At 40.3% G+C, this 20,341-nt stretch overlaps 3 protein-coding genes across 3 annotated transcripts; 1 reads left to right on the plus strand and 2 right to left on the minus strand.

Moving 5' to 3' along the window:
* Positions 1-1,464: 1,464 nt before the first annotated feature.
* LOC135631792 (calcium-dependent protein kinase 26-like) lies at positions 1,465-8,245 on the minus strand. Its single transcript, XM_065139686.1, has 7 exons — positions 7,306-8,245; positions 5,369-5,512; positions 5,143-5,295; positions 4,506-4,621; positions 4,131-4,298; positions 3,059-3,283; positions 1,465-1,706 (listed from the first exon to the last, which is right to left on the minus strand). The coding sequence occupies exons 1-7, from the start codon at positions 8,018-8,020 to the stop codon at positions 1,590-1,592; spliced, it is 1,638 nt and encodes a 545-aa protein (XP_064995758.1). The 5' UTR covers positions 8,021-8,245; the 3' UTR covers positions 1,465-1,589.
* A 1,893-nt stretch (positions 8,246-10,138) lies between these two features.
* On the minus strand, positions 10,139-12,970 carry LOC135631379 (probable L-type lectin-domain containing receptor kinase S.5). The gene has a single exon (XM_065138999.1). It carries the CDS (start codon positions 12,677-12,679, stop codon positions 10,637-10,639), a length of 2,043 nt encoding a protein of 680 aa, XP_064995071.1. The 5' UTR covers positions 12,680-12,970; the 3' UTR covers positions 10,139-10,636.
* A 3,569-nt stretch (positions 12,971-16,539) lies between these two features.
* Positions 16,540-18,222, plus strand: LOC103975831 (protein ALTERED XYLOGLUCAN 9). The gene is made up of 2 exons (XM_018822320.2): positions 16,540-17,973; positions 18,099-18,222. Exon 1 carries the CDS (start codon positions 16,827-16,829, stop codon positions 17,907-17,909), a length of 1,083 nt encoding a protein of 360 aa, XP_018677865.2. The 5' UTR covers positions 16,540-16,826; the 3' UTR covers positions 17,910-17,973; positions 18,099-18,222.
* Positions 18,223-20,341: the final 2,119 nt, after the last annotated feature.

The raw sequence follows: 20,341 nt of genomic DNA on the forward strand, positions 1-20,341 counted from the left end.
CAAAACATACCCAAAACGAGAGGGAAAAATTAGTTGCCCGAATCATAAAGCAATCAATCAAGTTGCCGACGAGGTGACGATGGGACGAGGCGCGTCCATTTAATCATAAGTAATTATTAATTACTTAGAAATAAATAAAATTACATAAAATAATATATATATATATATATATATATATATATATATATATATATATATATATATATTAACATGGCTTTTGTTGACAGTATATAATCTTTCCCTCCACATTAGGATATTTGTTGACAGTATATAATCTTTCCCTCCATATTAACATGGCTTTTAAACATAAGCATATTTAGTATACAGTATAACTCATCCTATGCTCTTCAATACCATGAGCCGATGTGCTTCATATTTACAAGAACTGGAATATGAAGTTACATATTTTAAACCACTTCCATGGCGACGCCTGAATGAGTGTTTTCACAATTCAGTGTTTTGGTTTATTACTATATACCAAAGAAATATGTTATAATTAATATTTGGTGACAATCTAAGTATCATGTCGTATTGGAGAATAGTAAGAGTGAAACCTACTAAGAATATGTACCTGTGTGTATGTATCCTTGTCTGGCCAAGAATCTCTCGTCCAACATTTTCTTCATTATCATAAACAATGATCATTGAACGATGTGGATTGTATATGGTCAACTTGTCACTTGGAGCAAGAAGAAGTATAGTTATTTTTGAGGTTACACAAAACAAATGCTCAAACTGCAGATGAGCATGGACTTGGAAATCGTTAAGATTGCCGTATTAGAGAACATTAATTAATGACAGTAGTCTCAAGAGTTTGTCCATGTCTAACACCAATGGAAACAGATGTCCATGAACAAGTCAACAGAGCACAGGAAACAATTCATACAACAGGAGTGTTTGCCAGTTAACAAATTTTAGTAATGATAATTGGCAAATGCAGAGGTCGTGATCTATGAAACCAGGAACCATCTCTCGACTGAAGCAGCAAAACCAAGCTTCATGGTGAAGTAACATGAATGATGAAAAGGAGATCTTATGGGCTGAAGATAAACCATTGGATTCTACAGTTCGAGAGTGAAACCATATAAGCACATACAGAAAAAAATATAGAAAAGGGACAAACAAAGGATGATGCACCAATGTGCAAAATCATTCAAAGAATAGCAGATAGATGCAGAAAAGTGACTGTGCATGACTATAGGATCGATTCCTTTTATTATGTTCCTGAGAATGCTGGTAAGCCATATTGAGTAGTAATGACACTGATGCAGCAAATCTTTCCCACTAACAAAAAGAAGAATAGCTAAAAAACAGAAGTGGTGCTTAAGATCCCCCAGACCATTTCCTCAATCCATCTTAGACACGATGGTAAGGTGTGGTTGACTTGTCATGAAAAAGGATATTTAGCTCTAGGGTTTGAAATTCAGATATCCCATTTTGAACATCATACTTAATCTGACATCATTATAACTACTGAATTCTGCAGTCATTTTTTTTTCACTTATATTTGATAACCCAGATAAAGATAACATAGGAGGGGTAACAATTAGATAACAAGTATCTGAACACAACCTACACATATTCAATTATTAAAAACCACCATCCCTCATGCTTATGTTCAAGGTATTTCTCATCGTCCATCTACCCAATCCCATTGTGCCCCTTCGCATCATAGCAACAAACTCACCGTAGTCAATACGACCATCCTGAAATATAACAAAGACATAATAGTTAGGATTTGGAAAAATGATCAAGCTTCAAAACCATATTATGCAATATCATACTTTGAATTGTAAGACATCCAAGTAACTTTGAATTATTGGAAATCTGTGAAACATGGATAATTGAATTTGCATGATGTACACGTGCATTGTGTATGTATTAAATATCATACATACTACTTATTGAATATGTATCAAGTAAATTTTCTAGCTATTTAATTTTTAAATAGTTATTAAATAGACTGGCTTATTTTGGGATACTTGGCTAGTTCATGAATACATTAAGTTTGTCTTTCTAAAATGTTGGAACTTTTGGTTACAGATGATATGGATATCTGACTAGAGATATTGTTTAGCATGTAATTGATATTAATAAACCAAAAAAACACCCATCATTTATCACAAATTCTTGTTATCTTTTCCATATTCTTGTAGTAGTCTACAGTCTAGACCTTGGTTAACACAAAACATTTAGAATATCAAGCTTCAAAATTGCAGGAAGTCTTTGCCATAACACAAAACAAAGAAAAAATATTCTCATGTCTGGTCGATGTACAAGTAGATACTAGATGCCACAATAAAGCAAATCTAGTCACTTCTTTTGCTTCTACAAGCCATAATGTCCCAAATATCCGAGATCAACTATATGAATCTTATTCCCACTTAGAGCTTTATTTATAGAAATATTACTAGTCAAACTAAAAGAAATCAAATATAAATTTATTGTTTCTAATAAAACCTTTTCTCACCCTAGTAATCCTAATTATCTTATCTAACAAGTGCGTTTACAGATCTCCTTAGAAAATGCACATAACATTCCAACAGTTTTTCCTCATCTTTTCTTTCTAGTGAAATTACATCTAATCATACATGAATATAAATGTTCTATCTTTTCTAGTAGCCCCACATGTCAATCTCGACTCTTCGTGTTCACAACATTAATATTCTTAACGTATTGTCCCTAATTGCTCAACATTCCACCTCTTAAGTATTATTGATCTTATAACTATCTTATAAACTTTCATTTTAATCTAAGGGACACATGACAATCTCCAATCCTTTTTTTAGCTCTGGCAAACTGGTAGAAGTCTTTTTCCCAACCTTAGTATCTAACTTATTATAAAAGTAGGGACGTCATGGCTTATTGCTTTTGTTGTTATTATCATAATTATTTCTACTTATAGTTATAATGCATCTTCTGAGGTTCTATTCATTTTAAATTCTACCAAACCTTAGAACATGTTCTTGTTTTATTTACTTCTGGACACATCAATATGTGAAACATTCATACTAAAGTAAAGTAAAGCTACCATATTTCCATACAAGAAATTACTTACATTATCTTGATCTGCTTCTTTAATAATATCTTCAAGAATAACATCGGTCATGTTATGCTCTTTACAAGCTTGTTGAAGCTCATCAACAGTAATATAACCACTTCCATCTTTGTCAAAATATGAGAAGGCTGCGACTAAATGTTCTTCACGCTCCAGCTTGTTGAGATGTATTGTTGCCGCAATAAATTCACCATAATCAATGGTACCACTGTTGTCCACATCAGCCTGCATATAATTTGGAGAGTCAAAATTAAGCAAGCAAGTATTTCATTTTTTGCACTAAAATTATTATCTTGATGAATTGCATTAAATTTCCATGATCAAGAAGAAATAACGAAGACATTTAATAAATAAATTGTGAGAGTTGTTATACTCAGTGCCTATGAAATGAGATTTGTGCAAAGTCTTAGACCTGGAGAGAGCTTCCATCTGAAGCAACATGTACCCTTCGTAGTTATCTTTTTCAGACCCAAGATAGATTTTTTAAAAGTTAAGCTCATATATATTAGGGTTCAGTACAATCTTAATCTAAAAATGTGAAAGAAAGTAGAAGCTAAGAACAATTGATAGATAAAATTCACACTTAACATGGCTAGTTTATATCAAGCCAAACACAACTTATGGCATTAGATCTGTTGCGGCATGACAGAAAAGATTTTCCCGTGCAACCAAATTGCCGTAGGAGAATAGAAGTTTTGCAAAAATAAGCATATGACAGGTCGCAGTTAAAAAAACTGATCAAGCAGTATATTCTGAGGTGTGAGTATGTTTGCTCTGAGCTCAAGCTCCTGTTGTATTATGTAGGTCCTTAATGGAGATTTGGAAACCATTTCATGATTGTACTTGAAACCGTTTCTCAGTGGCAAAATAACTCATTAGTTTTTAACACTAATCATTCAGATGCATATCAAAAAAGTAATTTTGGCGACATAAAAATCAAGAGTAAGTTGATATCACAAAGTTATGAAAAGTAAAATACACAAAGAAACTTGCTAATCATATTAGATCATGCCCTTTGTCAAATAAAGGCTCAACAAAGATATCTGCCACTTTCAAAGTTTGATAAACTTACAGCTTCCATAAGATCACGGATCTCTGTGTCCTTCAATGTAGAACCATATCGTCTCAATCCTGCTTTGAGCTCATCAAATGTAATTGCACCACTGTTGTCTGTGTCCATTGCTGTGAACATTTCTCTTAATCCAGCAATCTCCTCTTCTGAAAGGCTTTCAGCTATAACCTGATAGGATATAGAGCAGATGTTCAATAAAAACACCATTATAGACAAGAAAAACAAAAAAAAAATGCACATAAAAGATCACATCATGGTGAAGACAAATTTATGTGTTCATTTGTGTAGTAATAACATCTCTTACAACTTGAGCATTACAAACAAATATCAGTCCTGATAATTCTGCAAAGGTTGTTTAAGTTCAGATTTACTGACCCGCAAAGCCATCTTCTTTAACTTATTCATAGCTGAAAATTGTTTGAGACGAGAGAGGACAGCTGGATTTAGAGCTCGATCAGAAGCAACTCCCTGCTCACGAATCCAGGGATGAGCTGGAAACAAGGTGAATGGTACAATATGTCAGACAGTAAAATCTACATCTTGCTGGCTACTAAAGTGTTCAGCATATATCTCTCATACCACATTAAATTTTGCTCTTGAGATTTTGACAATGCTCAAAGTTGAACAGAACTGTGACCTTGATGTTAACAGGATTGACCCATGCAGATATCAGAACATGAAATAAAGGAACAAAATAACTCCTCTCTTTTGCACATCCAAGTCTCTCTTAAAAACCATGACCTCACACTATTCCACCTTATCTTTATGTATATTGCTCTTACTTAGCAAAGCCATTAGCAGAAATTAGTGCATATCATTAACATCCTTGTTTCCATATATACAAGCCTACAGGAAAACCATTTGTAATTTTTTATAAAGAAGTGTTAAGTTGCATAAAGACAGCATGTGCATATAAGGGTGTGCACCAGAAAACATATCTAAAATGTCAATAAAATCAGACAAATAATCAGCAATTCAGATATATAGATAATCATGAATCTCAGTAACTCACAGAGGACTTGATGAGCTGTTAAACGTGTTGAAGGAGGAGAGCATAACATTTTCCTTATTAGATCTTTAGCACTGTCAGAAATCAGAGGCCATGGATCTGAGTCAAAATCAATGACTCCCTTCAGAACAGCATCAAATATTCCTTGCTGTGTTTCTGAAGAAAGAAGATTCAGAATGAGTGATTTGATAATCATGAGATTACATAAGCATGAGAACACGAGTCATACCAGCCCAAAAGGGTGGCACACCACTTAACAATATGTAGAGTATGACACCCGCAGTCCAGACATCTGCTTCAGGTCCATATTGTTTGCACAGTACTTCAGGAGCAACGTAGTATGGGCTTCCAACCACATCTGTGAATATCTGACCTGGAGATGCAAAGGATCTTAGTTAGTGAAACTCCAGATAAGAATGGCCATGTCGCATCAAGGGACCTGGGTGTCAAGGATTCAATTATTGGGAACAGTCTCTCTCACTTAGGGATACGGCTGCATATATTTGAACCTCCCCGAATCCCCATTTCCAGGATTCTCATAATTGGGTCACCCTATATTTAATCAGGAGATCACTAACCAAGAGAATCACAAGTAGATAATAAGAAGAGATGAGGACATAAAGCAAAAAATACTACACAGATATGGAAGATCTTATGTTTGAGAGGCTTCAAGTTCTTAGTCTGTGCATTTTCATCATTTGGTAAGATTTAATAATTGCTCCAAGGAAGTCAATGTCATTGCATCTAATTAAAAAGGAGAAAAGAAAAGAATACTTGTTATATTGTTATAAATCTGAAAATGGAGAACTGAGTGGTACTTTTATTTCATCTTTTTAACCCTATTGATCTCTGCTATATAAATAGATATCATAAAGGAAGAAATAAAAAACCTGTACTCTATCACTTCACCGTCATGATTTAACAAACTCTGAGTTTTATTTGCATCTAGTATGGAACACAAGCCTGACAGTGTGGAATTCACCTTTTCTTAAGTTTGTTTACAATTTTGTTTTTCTTTTGGTGCCATAGCAAACCACCCACTGATTTATTACTATAAAATGATGGATATTTTACTTCCTGGGCCTCTGTTAAATTTTACCATCTTCTCTCTTTGCTTTTATTCATTATAGTGTATTCAAGACAAAATACGAAGCACGCATATTATTAAGCAAGCAAATAAAAGGATTGACAAATAATCAGTAACATCAGAAAAATCTCCTCTGCTGCCTCAGATGAATGAAGGAAAATTGGACTTATCTTTATGGATACATGGATGCCAGTCAAGAGTCGAGGTAATTACAAGAATGACACAATTTTGACAAACATTAGAAAAGCAAACACAATCGTTGCTTTTCCTAGTGCCTGAAAATCTTTACTACTTTTTTCAGTCATTTGCCCTCAGAATCCCCAAAAAAATTCTCTGTCGACCAGTTACAAAATAATTATAATTGATTCTTCCAATGTGTTGCAGCTAGAGAGCATTGATTTCACCAATACAAGTTTGAGCAAAGTCTTGCTCAGAAGTAGCAACAGACAACCCACAAATGACACTGTTGCTGCAGTAAGATCAAAATTGGGCATCATCCACTCACATTAAGAGCCAGAAGTAGTAACCCAACTTTTTTTACTGCAGTTTTTAACTTCTGCAAGGCAAATATATGAAGGAAGATTCCAACAAAGGCATAAATAATCTGCACTAATATAAAAAAACTTGAGACACTAAAAAGAATGAACTCTTTGTTTCAATAAAATCTTTGATCAGTCAACTACTGAATCCTTATTTAGTAAATGCTACTACAAGCTCTTAGATTGTAGGATGCAGCAAAGAACAATGGTTGGCATAAATTGAGAAAACAGAAATCCAAAGAATCACACAAGAGGTAGTCCATGCAGCATACCATGAAAAGGGAACACGGCAAGCCAAATAGAACCAATAATTGAAACTACTAAAAAGACTGAACTCTTTGCTTCAATAACATCTTTGATCAGTCAACTATTTAATCCTTAATTAATTAATACAAGCTCTTAGATTGCAGGATGCAGCAAAGAACAATGGTTGGCATAAGTTGAGAAAACAGATATATCCAAACAATCACGCAAGAGGTAGTTCATGCAGCATACCATGAAAAGGGAACACAGCAAACCAACATAACTTGTCATTCTCACCTGGCTTGAAGAACACGGAGAGGCCAAAATCGATGAGTTTGAGAGACGAATCATCCTCCTTATTGACCAGTAAGAAATTCTCGGGCTTGAGATCCCTATGCATAACCCCTAAAGAATGGCAAGCCTCGACAACCCCAACGATGATCCTGATCAGCTCGGCGGCCTTGCGCTCGCTGTAGTGCCCGCGCTCGATGATCCGGTCGAAGAGCTCGCCGCCGCCGCACAGTTCCATGACGATGTGCACGCAGAGGGAGTCCTCGTAGGCGCCCTTGATGGTGACGATGTTCTTGTGGCCAGAGAGGTGGTGCAGGATCTGGATCTCCCGCCGCACGTCCTCCACGTCCTCCTTAGAGATGAGCTTCCGCTTGGTGATGGACTTGCAGGCGTACTCGGCGCCGGTGGCGAGCTCGGTGCAGAGGTAGGTGGTGCCGAACTGGCCCTGCCCGAGCTTGCGCCCAAGGGCATAGAGGTCGCGGATGTTGGGGGTGGGGTGCCCGAGGACGTGACAGCTGGCGCCGGCGCCGGCGGGGTCGACGCCCCGCCTCATGACGACAGCGACGGCGGTGACCGAGGCGGCGGGGGGGGCGGGCTTGGGGGTGTCGTCGTCGTCGGACGAGGAACTGGTAGAGGAGCAGGAGCGGCGGTTAGATGACGGCTTTGGGTGGGTGGGGTGGTGGTGTCTGCTACCGAAAAACCCTCGGCAGGTATTGCCCATCAAACGAGGTGAAGAGGTCGCATCGATGTTTTCTTTGGCTCTTCCTCCTTTTTCTCTCCGCCGATTTCGGGAGCGGATCGCAGAAATTGGAGCAGAACCGGAGCTGATCGTAAGCTGGGAAGCGATGAGATCGTTATCAGACAAGAACAACACGGACGCGAGAAGGGGAAGACGACGAAGTGAGGCGGGCGAAGAACGAGGGAAGGAAGAAGGTGCTGACCGACTCTGCTTCCCTCTAAAAAAAAAAAAATCCAACTAAATGCAAGTAAAATACAGATAAAGACGTTCCCACGCGCAATCCTTACCCATATTCTCATTCGAGGAGGTTACCTCCCGTGTCACTTGTGAAAAGAAATCTTTTTTCGCTGTCTCCACCATCCGAACCTCTCTCAATAGCCGACGTGCTACTTGCGGGTCCCACCTTTTATCCGGCCAATCATAGAAGAGAAAGGTTGGTCACGTCGGCAGTTCAAGATGACTTTTCCTCCGCTGTCCTTTGCTGCCATTGCAACTCATCGCGTAATCCACTCGCGTGTCTTATCGGCGTGGGAATAGGAACTTCTCCGGAGAAGATGACGCGGTTTGAAGAGCTGAAAAGAGAGCGTCCAGATACCCACCAAAAGACACACGCAGTGATGGGTGGTAGAGCCCATATTCCCTGAGATCGACGGTTCGGATCGTTTGGGTTTCTTCTGGGGGCTTCACTGCGCGTGAGGAAAAAGAGATCATTCCTCTTCTTGTCATTGGTCCAAGCGATCTTGTGCTCGTGGGCGGCGGATTCGCGTGCCGCGGCCACCACTTGCACAACTCATCCTCCTCTGGTTCCGCGAGACGACGGAATTGACGCGCAAATCTTCATATGCGAAATATGCGCAAGCATCAAGTACATGGTCTAATAGTTCCAGGGAAGACTATTAAATGGATAAGTTTCAAGCTTTCCATGGAAGACTATTATTATGCATGATCTAAATCTTAGTCTCAATCTTAATATATCTTGATTAGTGATACCGTAATTTGGGGAAAATTACTGTTGCTACTATTATTTCAAGGTGCATCGAAGCGTTGACCAAACCAAAATGGATAGCGGTCAGTGTTGAGGTGGTTCAAAAGGCATTAAAATCCGTGAAAGTCAACTGCACCAGTAGTGAGAGACCATAAGTAAGATGAACAGGAGCACTTTAAATGCCCAAGGAAAGATCTTAATGGTATCATCAGACGATCTATGCAGAGTAGTAAGTAATTGACTCCTTCCTACTCTTTTCGTTTTACTTAGGTTGGATAGTCATGCTGGGGAAACCATCAAGGACAAAGTCAAGCACTGTCACATACCTAAGATGATAATTTTAAATCATCCTCAGGTGCACTGCTCGATCAGATTAATCGAGTCAAATATGATCAATAGTTTGGGATTTTAGATAGGTAATATCATTTACGTGGGCTTAATCATTTATGCTAAACAGGTTAAATGATATTACGTGTAACGTCAACAGCTTCCTACTATCATCATCATCAGCATGATCTCCTGCGGTTGGTGGTTGTACCCCACGGCAGCACTTTCCGAGCAAGGAAGAGAAGCACACAACTTTCCTCTCGAGACGAGCATTGACGGACCACAACCATTATGTGTGAACCCGTCACTTTCCAAGAGGATCATGAGGCAGCCATAGAAGAAGGTTGAACCTTGATGAAGGGTGGATCTCAACTACCTTGACGGAGACATGACCTATCCTTTCTTCTCTCTCTCACATTCTGTATACTCCGCAAGCCTGTGATACTCAGTTTGAAATTGGACCCTGAGATTAATGTTTACTAAGAAAGAGAGTAAATTTTGGAGATAGTTTTTAGAAATCGATTTGGCCCATTAATGTATTTTATAATAAAACAGGTGAGTTTGGCTCCATTAATGAACACCATTGACTTTGAAAGGTGACAATCAACTACTCAAATATGATGTTAGACCAGTCAACACTGACTAATATGATCAGCAGTCTACAGAAGACCATATATTTATTTAAAAATTAAAATAAATATTTTGCAACTACAAGAAAATAAAATTGAGTTTTAATAATTATGATATAGAAAAATTGTGGTAGCTGGGTATCCATCCATCTTGCTGTCATGTTGATAATAGCCAGCCATCAACACCATTTCCCGAGGGAATACAACGTAGCACCTCACTCTCCATGAAGGTTCTTAACTTGTCGACACTGGTTGGTGCATTTGAGTGTAAGATCAACATGCATGGAGAATATTTGGACGGCAGACATTTTGGACCCAACAACCACAACATCATCTAAGACTCCTCTATTACTTCATGTAATTAAATATCCAAGTTCCATGGTACATCAATATATAAGGAAGGACCAGAAGTCATGGGGCCAAATTAGTGGTCAACGTCACCTTTTGCTTTCCTTCCCCTTTACGCTTCAGTGCTAGTGAGGTGAGATTGGCTAAGAAACTGCAACATCACAGATGTGGATCACTGTAAGCTTAGGACATCGAGCAGGGGTCATGCAGGCTAAGCATTACACGGTATAACCAGTAATAAGCTTGGAAATTAAGGACATGTAGCCAATGTGAGGCAGCTTAACAATGGCGGAATCATCACTGAGTGAGTCATCTTCCACTAATGGAACTCTGACTCAGGCGCCCTCCTACAAAAAGTAGCCCCACGAGAGGCAGCTCGATCTCATGTTGAGTGTTCATCACAGGCCACACGAAAGCAGGCTTCTCAGCTGCAGGATTTGGAGGAAGAGCTCCGCCGCCTAGAACCTGGAGAGCCATCCTCATCGATGGCCTCTTTTGATGGTTTGGATGGCAACATGCCAACGCCAACCTCAGCACGCGTTCCATTTGCACCTCATCGTACTCTTCGCTCAGCCTCGGGTCCGCTGCAGCCAAGATCCTCCCACTTCCATGTAGATCCCACAACCAGTCCACGATGTAATCTGAACCACCTCCGTCGAACTCAGCCTCCTCGTCGCAGGGTCGAACGTAGTTGTTACCGGGCCTTCGGCCGCAGGCGACCTCCATGGCGAACACACCAAAGGCATACACATCAGTCTCGGGACTCGCCCGGCCGGTGAAGTAACACTCGGGCGCCATGTAACCTCGAGTTCCAGCTACTGCGGTGGTGGAATGGTGGGACTTGTCGTCGCGTTCGATGGCTCGCGCCAGGCCGAAGTCCCCCAGCCGGGCATTGTATTCGTCGTCCAGCATCACGTTGCTCGCCTTGATGTCCCTGTGAAGCACCCTTTTGATGCTTCCGTGGTGGAGGTAGTCCAGAGCGGAGGCCACCCCGGAGATTATCTTGTACCTCGTCGCCCAGTCAAGAACAGGGAGCTCTGCTACTGTGCCCTCCTTCCCAAATATATACCTGTCCAAGCTGCCTCTGTGCAAGAATTCATACACCAGGAGCAGCTCCCTGTCCTCGTTACACCACCCGATCAGTTTCACGAGGTTCCGGTGCGAGAGCTGGCTGATGGTCGTCACCTCCGCGATGAATTCTCGCTCTCCCCTGTGCGAATTCCTTGAGATCCTCTTGACAGCCGCTTCCATGTCGAAGTCCTTCAGGTAACCTCTGTAGACAGTTCCGAACCCGCCTTTGCCGAGCTGCCTGCTTGGATCGAAGTTGGCCGTCGCATCTTTGAGCTCCTTTAGCTGAAATCTAACCGGTCGCTTGCTGCAATCCTCGAGGATTAGTTCTATGTCTTGTCTCACCATCTTTCTGTCGTATCTAAATAGTCTCCCTTTCTCCTTCTTCTTCCAGTATAAGAAAACGGCAAAAGCAGGCAACAGTGGAAGCATGGTAAACAACCAAATCGATCTCAAACTCTTCTTCTTCTTCGGCGTTCCAATGTCTTCGGTGTCCAGCGAGCTAAAAGACCAATATTTGATCTGGTTCATTTGAGTGAAATTGCTAGTGGATCCAGAAAATCCCACCCAGACATCCTCCGACAAGTAGACTGACAGATCGATCAACCATGTAAACACCAGAGTATTACTGATCGCCGATGTGCCATTAACCAAGGCAGCAGAGAGTAGAAATGATTTTGACACGGCATCAAATGAGATGCTGACTCCAACATCGGTGCCGCTCGAAATGTTTATGCCAACAGCTCCAAACGGCACCTGATAGACGGATTCGATGCCGTTGACGTCGAGGCCGACGTGGTTGTCGTCGAGGTCATTGGCGTAGCTCTTCCTGGTGTCGAATTCGACGGCAACGAAATGGTTCGAGGTCACGTTATCGGTTCGATTGTTGACCACGCCAAGCCACTGCCCGCTGCTATTGGTCGGAAGCCTTGGGTTGTTTGTGAGGATGAAAGCCAGGCCTTCCCCTCCTGGTTGAGATAGCGAGCGGATGTTGAACACAAAGGAAGTGTTGATGGATGTAAGGCTCGATCCATTGCTCCTGCGTAGCTTGAAGGCTTCCTTGTAGAAGACTCTTCCCGATTGGTAAGCTGGGTTGCCGGAATTTGGTGTGATTTGCAGAGCACCATCACCGATGCTTGAGCTATTGCTGAAGACGAAATCAGTCGAATTCTGCGCAGAAAAGTCAGGGTAGTAGAACTCTAAGCTCTGGGCCTTCGTGACGACACAGAGTACTGCAACCGCTACTATCGACGAACACCGGATCAGCTGGCTGGGAGATGGCATGATGATAACCCGGAGATGGAAAAACTTAAGGAGAAGGTGAAGGGATTATACTCTCCGAGGAGAAATAAAATCAACAAAAAAGTCGACCAAGAAAAACAAAATGGAAGCAGCAGCAACACGTCAATGTCTAATAATAAGATGAGATTTGATCCGCGGCAGATGGATCTTCTACCAACCGATTTTTAATTCTTTGTTGAGAGCAAAGAATGCGACAGATCGGAAGCTTTGAATTTTTGGGAGACTAGCCAATGACATCTCGTCGCAAAATCTTATGGAGGATGGGAACCAACGAATCCCTCAAGAGCTGAGTCATGACAGCTCCGTCGAGTGAATTCAAAGCATGTTTTGCAAGTACTTGGAACAGACGAAGCATCTACCCAGTGAATTCAACGCGTTCTCAGGTTGACTTTGGCATATCATACTGCTACTCCCTCCATTTTCTGATGTTATGTGCAAGTCGTAAAAGTCAATTGTAAACTACCAGAAACTTGTGTATCTTAAATTTTGACACGGCAACCGCGATTAGTTACTGATAGAAAAGTTAAATTAAAAACCATTTTTATCTCTCTTACACGATACAAGTTATATTGGAGATCAAAAGACAAACATACGGTGAATGCAAGTGGCGTTGCTCTCTCCGCAGAACCAGCAGGGCGCCACCCCGAACCTTCTGCATGTTTGATGTCTTTTCTAACGGAGATCGAGGACATGCATGCTGCCGGCGGTGGTTACAGAAAGGGGCAGGTGAATCTTCGACCTCCTCGAATTCCCCTTCTCCCTCTCCATCACTTGCTCGTCGTCCTATCTGTAAAAGTTGCAGTGAGAGAAAGAAACTAGAGAGATGAAGAAGACAAGCATACACCATTCAGAAGCTCTTTAACACAGCAATATCTGATACTAAAAATAAGCAAACAAATGACGTCGGTAACTTCTGCAGAACAAAATTTGATCCATGTATTGTTTATTGGATCATGTTACGAAGGATGTATGAACGGTAAAGGAAATGCTGATCCAGTCGTTCCTAATTTCCTGCATCGTGGACCGAGGAGAGTCCCTCCAAAGTTATGTTGTTGGTGAACCTTTACGCATTGATCGAGATATCAACATGACTAAGTCTAATCTCGGATACACAAGATTGTCCATGTAAAAGCTCAAGTGGAAGAAGTGGGCATTGGGTCGGGTTGAGCTGTGGGCCTCATCGTCGGGCTCCGTTGAAGTTGGGAGAAGGATTTTCCGACTCGACCCCTCTAAAGTTTAAGTTAGAGTATGATAGAATAAGAGAGAGTTCTGTTCGAAGTCTCTCCTCAATGATCAAAGGGCTGGCTTTTATACTTACGATGGGGTGATCGATCATACGTGGTCCTTTAATGACTATCGACGCCTTGGGAGGATGACTTATACTCTACAGATGAGCGTTGATCGACCCGTACAAGTTGGCATCGTGCGGCGTCGTCCCGAGTTTTGCAAAATAGCTTTGGGGTGTCCGACGTTGACCTGTACGGCCCCGAACAATGCGAAGGTCACGTGGTCACCTCGTCCGGGTCTAAAGTATCGTTCTGCGTCTGCCCAAAGTTCCTTTGTCTGCTACCACATGGATGGTGCTAACATGTGTCATATCATATGTCATCCAAGCTAGTCTTTTGAGCTTGTTGATCTAATCGTATCGGTCAAACCATTTGATGCGGAGGATTTTCTTTTTCCTTTGTTTTATTTTTTTTATTTTTTTAACATAATCTTTTTTAAAAAATATTATAAAATAATAATTAACCTCAAATTTATTTTTTCATAAAATAATTAATTTAGATTAATGATTCTAAATTTAAAATTAATTAAATCATAAAAAGTACATATAATTTATTAAAAATAATTATATCTAATTAAATAAAAATAGAACTATTATTAAATTAATAATTATTCTAACATCATAATTCAATTATTACTATTTATTAATTATAAAATTTTAAAATTAAAATATTATTATGCATCATACAACTTATAATAATTTAAATATTCAATATTTTAAAATATAAATAAAAATTGATTTCGAAAAACTATCAGAGTCTCTTCCAAAGTTAACAAATAAGTTAATTTTTATTTTTAATTTATTTTCACACACAAAAATAAATTTATAATATTTATTTCTTATGATTTACGCACAAAAATATGAATTAAACTATTTATTTTTTAAGAATCACATCATTTATTAAGAAATAAACCAATTAATAATTTAATTAATTTATAAAATGTTTAATTATTCACATGATTAAAAAATTAATTTTAATCATTTCCTTAACCATGATATTATACAAACAATAAAGAATAATTAAAAAAAAAACAACACTATAAGAGAGAAAAAAAATATTTCTTTAATATGAGTCAAAGCACTGCTTAGAGTACTTACATTATTGGATTATCTCATATATCTATTCATATGTCTATTTATCTCACATTAGATATCTCATATGTCTTTTTCATTTCGATAAGAGTCTATATTCACTACCCGATATATCTTTTTCATTCTATCGAAAATTAATTTTACAATTTATTAGCTTATAACCTTCCTCTATGTGGTAATGATTTCTAGCACCATGATTTTTACTATAATGATACTATCCATAAATAACATCTATAGATAATATTATTATTTCGTAAATTGGATTTCACTTGAATGCCACTTCCATTGTAAGCTTTACCTTCGTCACCCTCACATTTCTCTTCCTCATTTTTTGTCACTCGGCTAATTCACTAACCTCTCCAACACTACAATCTGTCACGAAGGAGAAATTCTTCTGAAAAAACAACAATCAAACATAAATCAAAAGTTCACAAAATTCAATTGTCGTCTACAAGATAATCAAATATAAAGAATAGTATCTCTTGAGTCAATCAAAATATTTGAAATATTTATATAATAATCAAATCCTAATCGGTAAGGATTTCTTTCCATATTTCAATTTCTTACTTTAACCTTATTATAACGTCAAATATTATTTTTGCAATCCTTCGTTTACATATTGCTTGAAGATGCATTGAAGTAGACATTTATTTTCTCTATTGAAATAATTTCAGAGATACAACTCTATCTCAAATCTACATCAGTTCTTTTAGAAAACAAATTCTTTTCTAGCAAACTTTATGATATTCTGGAAACCTGATTTTTTTTCGGTAAAAAATTATTTACATAAACCATTTAAAAGAATATTTTTCCATTGAAAAAACTAATTTAACATAATTTCGTAGAAAACTGTAATTAGATTTTAAGAAAAACTCCTTTTTCTTTGGTTTTTAAGCAAGTCAAATAATTCCATATGTAAATAAAATAATTTACAATTTACAATCGAGCAATCACTCCTTAAATTATTAGAGCCTCAGTGATTTAACAGTAAAATCGATCCTTTCTCGCAGAAAAGAAGGATTTGGAGAATAAATATTCCCTATCCTATCGAAAATAATCGTCTACTATATAGATCATATTAATTTAAACCCTCTTTATGCTACCAATTTCCTCTTAGTTGTATGTATGTTCATGATGATGTCCGAGCACCAAACGAGAAGGAAAAATAAATAGGGGAAAAATAAATTAAAATTTTCTTCCATATATATGCCTTTGATTTGCGATAAATTTATAAGTAATATATGCCATCAACGTTTTTGGTACTTGACTTTTCCTTGTTGTGGGTCCCATGATTCCCCAATCGCAAGGCAGGTAGGTAAGAGAGTTCCAACGGGTGGATGCCAAAATGGTGCAATGGTTAAAAGAAGTGTATCATTCTATAGGTCTCGATCTGAACTGTCTGTTTTAGATCGTACGTTGTGGAGTCCATTGAAATGGGTCTGACTTCACCAAGCGCCAAATGAGATCCCAACGAGGCGGCCCGGGTTAGCTCGACGCGTCCTACTCCGGCTCACTTGCGCCGGGCCAAATCCTACCTGCTTCCGCTTGCCTGTTCCCATCTGGGTGACGCTCTTCCCCACCCGATTCGCTTCTCCGTCTCGTCCAGATCTCTCTCTCTCTCGCTCGCTCGCTCGCTTGCGCAGGTACACCGTCCCTCAAGTGCGCTGCCGATCTCTGACGCCCCTCCGCCAAGATCCGACGGCAAGGAGGGACCCGATCGGCGAGGCGGCGGCCGCCTTGGATCCGTCGTCGATGGTGGGCCCCGCGGCCGCGGCGCAGCTGGGCGCCCTAGCGGCGTGCATCGTCCTCTTCGTGCCGCTGGGCATGGCCGGGTGGCACCTTAGCCGCAACAAGGTCCTCTTCTTCAGCGGCGCCCTCTTCATCTCACTCGCCGTTGCCGTCCACCTCGCCCCCCACCTCCCATCCCTCTCTCTTCTCCTCCTCTCCTCCCTCTCTCCCTCCGCTCCCATCATCAGTACCACATCCTCCTCTTCCTCCGATCCAATTACCACGCCTACCTTCTCCTCTTGCCTCCCTTTCCTCCACGACGTCGATTGGCATCAAGAATCCCCTTCCTCTCCACCGACCTGGCGGTGGACGCAGCCTCCGCACGCCGCCGCCTGCGGCTTCCAGCGACTCCCCCGCGCCGACGCCTCCGACCTCCTCAACGGCTCCTGGATCCTCGTCGCCGGCGACTCCCAGGCTCGGCTTCTCGCCCTTGCTCTCCTCCGCCTCCTCCTCGACCCCGTCGCCCTCCCGCCCGTCGAGGCTGACCTCTTCCGCCGCCACTCGGACTACCATGCCGCCCTCCCCACCCGCGGCCTCACCCTCGACTTCGTCTGGGCCCCCTTCGAGTCCAACCTCACGGCCCTCCTTCGCGGCCTCCGCCGCCGCAGCCCCGCTTCCCGCCCTGACGTGCTAATCCTCGGCTCCGGCCTCTGGCACATGCTGCATTTCACCAACTCGTCCCTCTACGGCGAGTCCCTCGTCTCACTCAAGCGCGCCGCCGTCGCGCTGCTCTCCACCGCACCGGCACAGCCACCCCACATGTTCTGGCTTGGGTTGCCGACGCTGGTCAACTCGATGCTGAACACCGAGGAGAAGAGGGCGAGGATGAATGCGACGGTGTGGGATGAGTATGACCGCGAGGTGAGCGAGAGTACCATCCTGCGAAGCTCCGGGGGGCCGTTGTTACTGCTAGATATCGGATTGTTGAGCCAGGGCTGCGGACAGGGTTGTACAACCGACGGGATGCACTACGACAGTGTGGTATACGAGGCAGCCTTTCACATTATGCTTAATGCTCTGTTGATCGAGTCCCAGCAGCGGATATGAAGCCCGGCGATTGATTGCTTCGAGGGTTCACTTGGTCGAGATCTCTCCTTCGAACCTTGAAAAGGTGTGCCCTTCAGTTACTCAATATTTAGATCTTGTTTACTACTGAACATTCTCTTTCAATGTTTCTTCTTCACTTTTGATACCGAGCATTTTCTTACTATGTTTTTCTTTGCTTTTTGATTGTAGCGCTTGAAAGTTGGAAGCATGTTGTTAAGTATTGACATTCTTTCTTTCAGCACGATAAGATGTATCATGTAACTTCTTTCACTATAATACAACGATAATGCAATGAAAAAAAGTTAAGAGAGTAGATCTTGTTCTTTTAATTCTGATGTAAAAGTTTGTCGAATTCTACTGCATGCTTTCATGAGCTTTTCAATACATAGGTAACTTGTCTTTCAGAAAGATAAAGAAATATTGATTGCCTCACAAGTTGATTACGACATAAATCTGAGATATCATTAGGAAGAACCCGAGTTAAGCCCAGTGGCCTATATTCATCCGAGATGAATCCACCCCATCTTCTCCAATGAAAGAAGATAATCCATTGCTTCCCCTATCAACTCAATTATACATGAGTAGTAATTTGTCACAAGTGCCATATCAGTAGACCTACAAACTGTATCACTCGTGACTAACTGCTAGACGAAACCTATGGAAGCTTGGTGATCTTTTAGGTCCTACTCAAGACTCAAAACTTCTGCACCTCTAGTGCCTAGACTTTCAAATGGCATTTGTGGGTTCATAGAGCTTATCAGCACAACCAGTCAAGAAGCATTCTAGAGAAATTCTACATTAGCATACATAAATTTAGCCTTTCTGACAAGTTTAATTTCAGACCCTATCCTCTTCAATTAAGTAATGATGATTTCTTGTTTTCTCTTAGCCTCTACTCGCAGAAGATTCAAACTGTTCAACAAGTGAAAAATACAAACGGAGTGCACGAGGCTCTCACTAAGATGGACGACTTAATAAAACAATTAGATCCTGCTGCATTGGTTGTTACTTCATATATGAACTAAATTTGTCACAACCTGGTTAAATGGAAAAATTGAGCCAATATTTGATGATTCTAGAACCATATACGGAAATGCTTAAGCCACATCGACCATAGCAGGCTCATTTAGCTCTGTGATCCGATATAATCCTCCTACCACTACAAATGAGGGACTATTTTGGTGTACCAAAGCATCAAAGTTCACTTCAAATCAGGTTTTGGGGTCATCCATATCATACATTTTCTGTACACTTTGTCCAAATGTAGCATAACAGAATTTTTTTGATAGGAATCCTTTATCAAATCAAATCACATCCTATGTAGACAAAGTCATCAAAACAGTGGTTCAAGGTGTTTATTGTGACGTTACTTGTGTTAGTTTCACAAGGATCCATTTAAAGCCGTTAATAGTATAGAAACCTCAGCTAATTATTCTCGAAAGCATTAGTTTTTAAGGTTCATTTCCTTGTTAATTACATGTGTTGTAAAGAGACAAACCTTCTGAAGCACTCAAGAGCCGAAAATGTTCAAATTTTTAAGCCTTTAAACTGTTTCAAGCCTAGAAAACCTGCATCAGGCATCGGTAACTTTTGTTAGACTTCTGAAACATATTTTTTCGTAGCTTGCTTGAGTATTTGTTATAAGAGTAATCAGAACATTGTACCTCTGGAACCCTGAAGGGCTATCTTTATGTGCAGAAGCCTATCTCCAAGTTTTGGTGGTCTGTCTTCTATTTTTTCATTACTCTTGTGTCGTCATATGCACTTCTCACTTGCGAGTCTGTCTCATTACTGAAACAGCTTTTGGTCTTCTCCATAATAGTGGGAATGAAATAGTGGGTTTGCATGGTCTCTCAAGATCTTTATTTCTTTATATTTCACTTTTAATTCCTGCATGAGATTTTTATTCCATATTACCAAGGGAATGAGATAGTTCACTTAAGATAGTGGGTTTGCATGGTCTCTTAAGAAGTGCACTCCTGCGCGGTTCTTTTATTTCTCTGATCTTTCTACCGCCAAATGTTGTAAATTCATTTCCCTTTTTTCTCCGATCCATGCATTTGCAAGTGAACCTCGTTATACTTTCTTTGATTCTTCCATCAGCAGCTACAGTAAATTCATTTCCCTTTGACTACTATAATTTTCTTTGATTTGTCTCTACGGAGTATTTAGCAAACAAAAGAAATAAATTAATATAATGAATCAAATTTTGAACAGTAAAAGTATTCATTTTAATTTCAGAGTATAATTCATAATTATCCCCTATAGTTACTTCGGATGAACTATTTAAAGGAAGGGAAAAGGAGAACAGGACTTACGATGAGAAGGTGGAGATAGAGGAGGTGACAATGCTCCACCTTGCAATGCAAATTTTACCGATAGAGCTAGGGACGAAATCGACAAGAGACAAACTGAGTTAGAACCTTTGCTTA

This window comes from Musa acuminata, chromosome BXJ3-2, assembly GCF_036884655.1.
Source record: "Musa acuminata AAA Group cultivar baxijiao chromosome BXJ3-2, Cavendish_Baxijiao_AAA, whole genome shotgun sequence".
In the NCBI taxonomy this organism is placed as follows: Eukaryota; Viridiplantae; Streptophyta; class Magnoliopsida; order Zingiberales; family Musaceae; genus Musa; species Musa acuminata.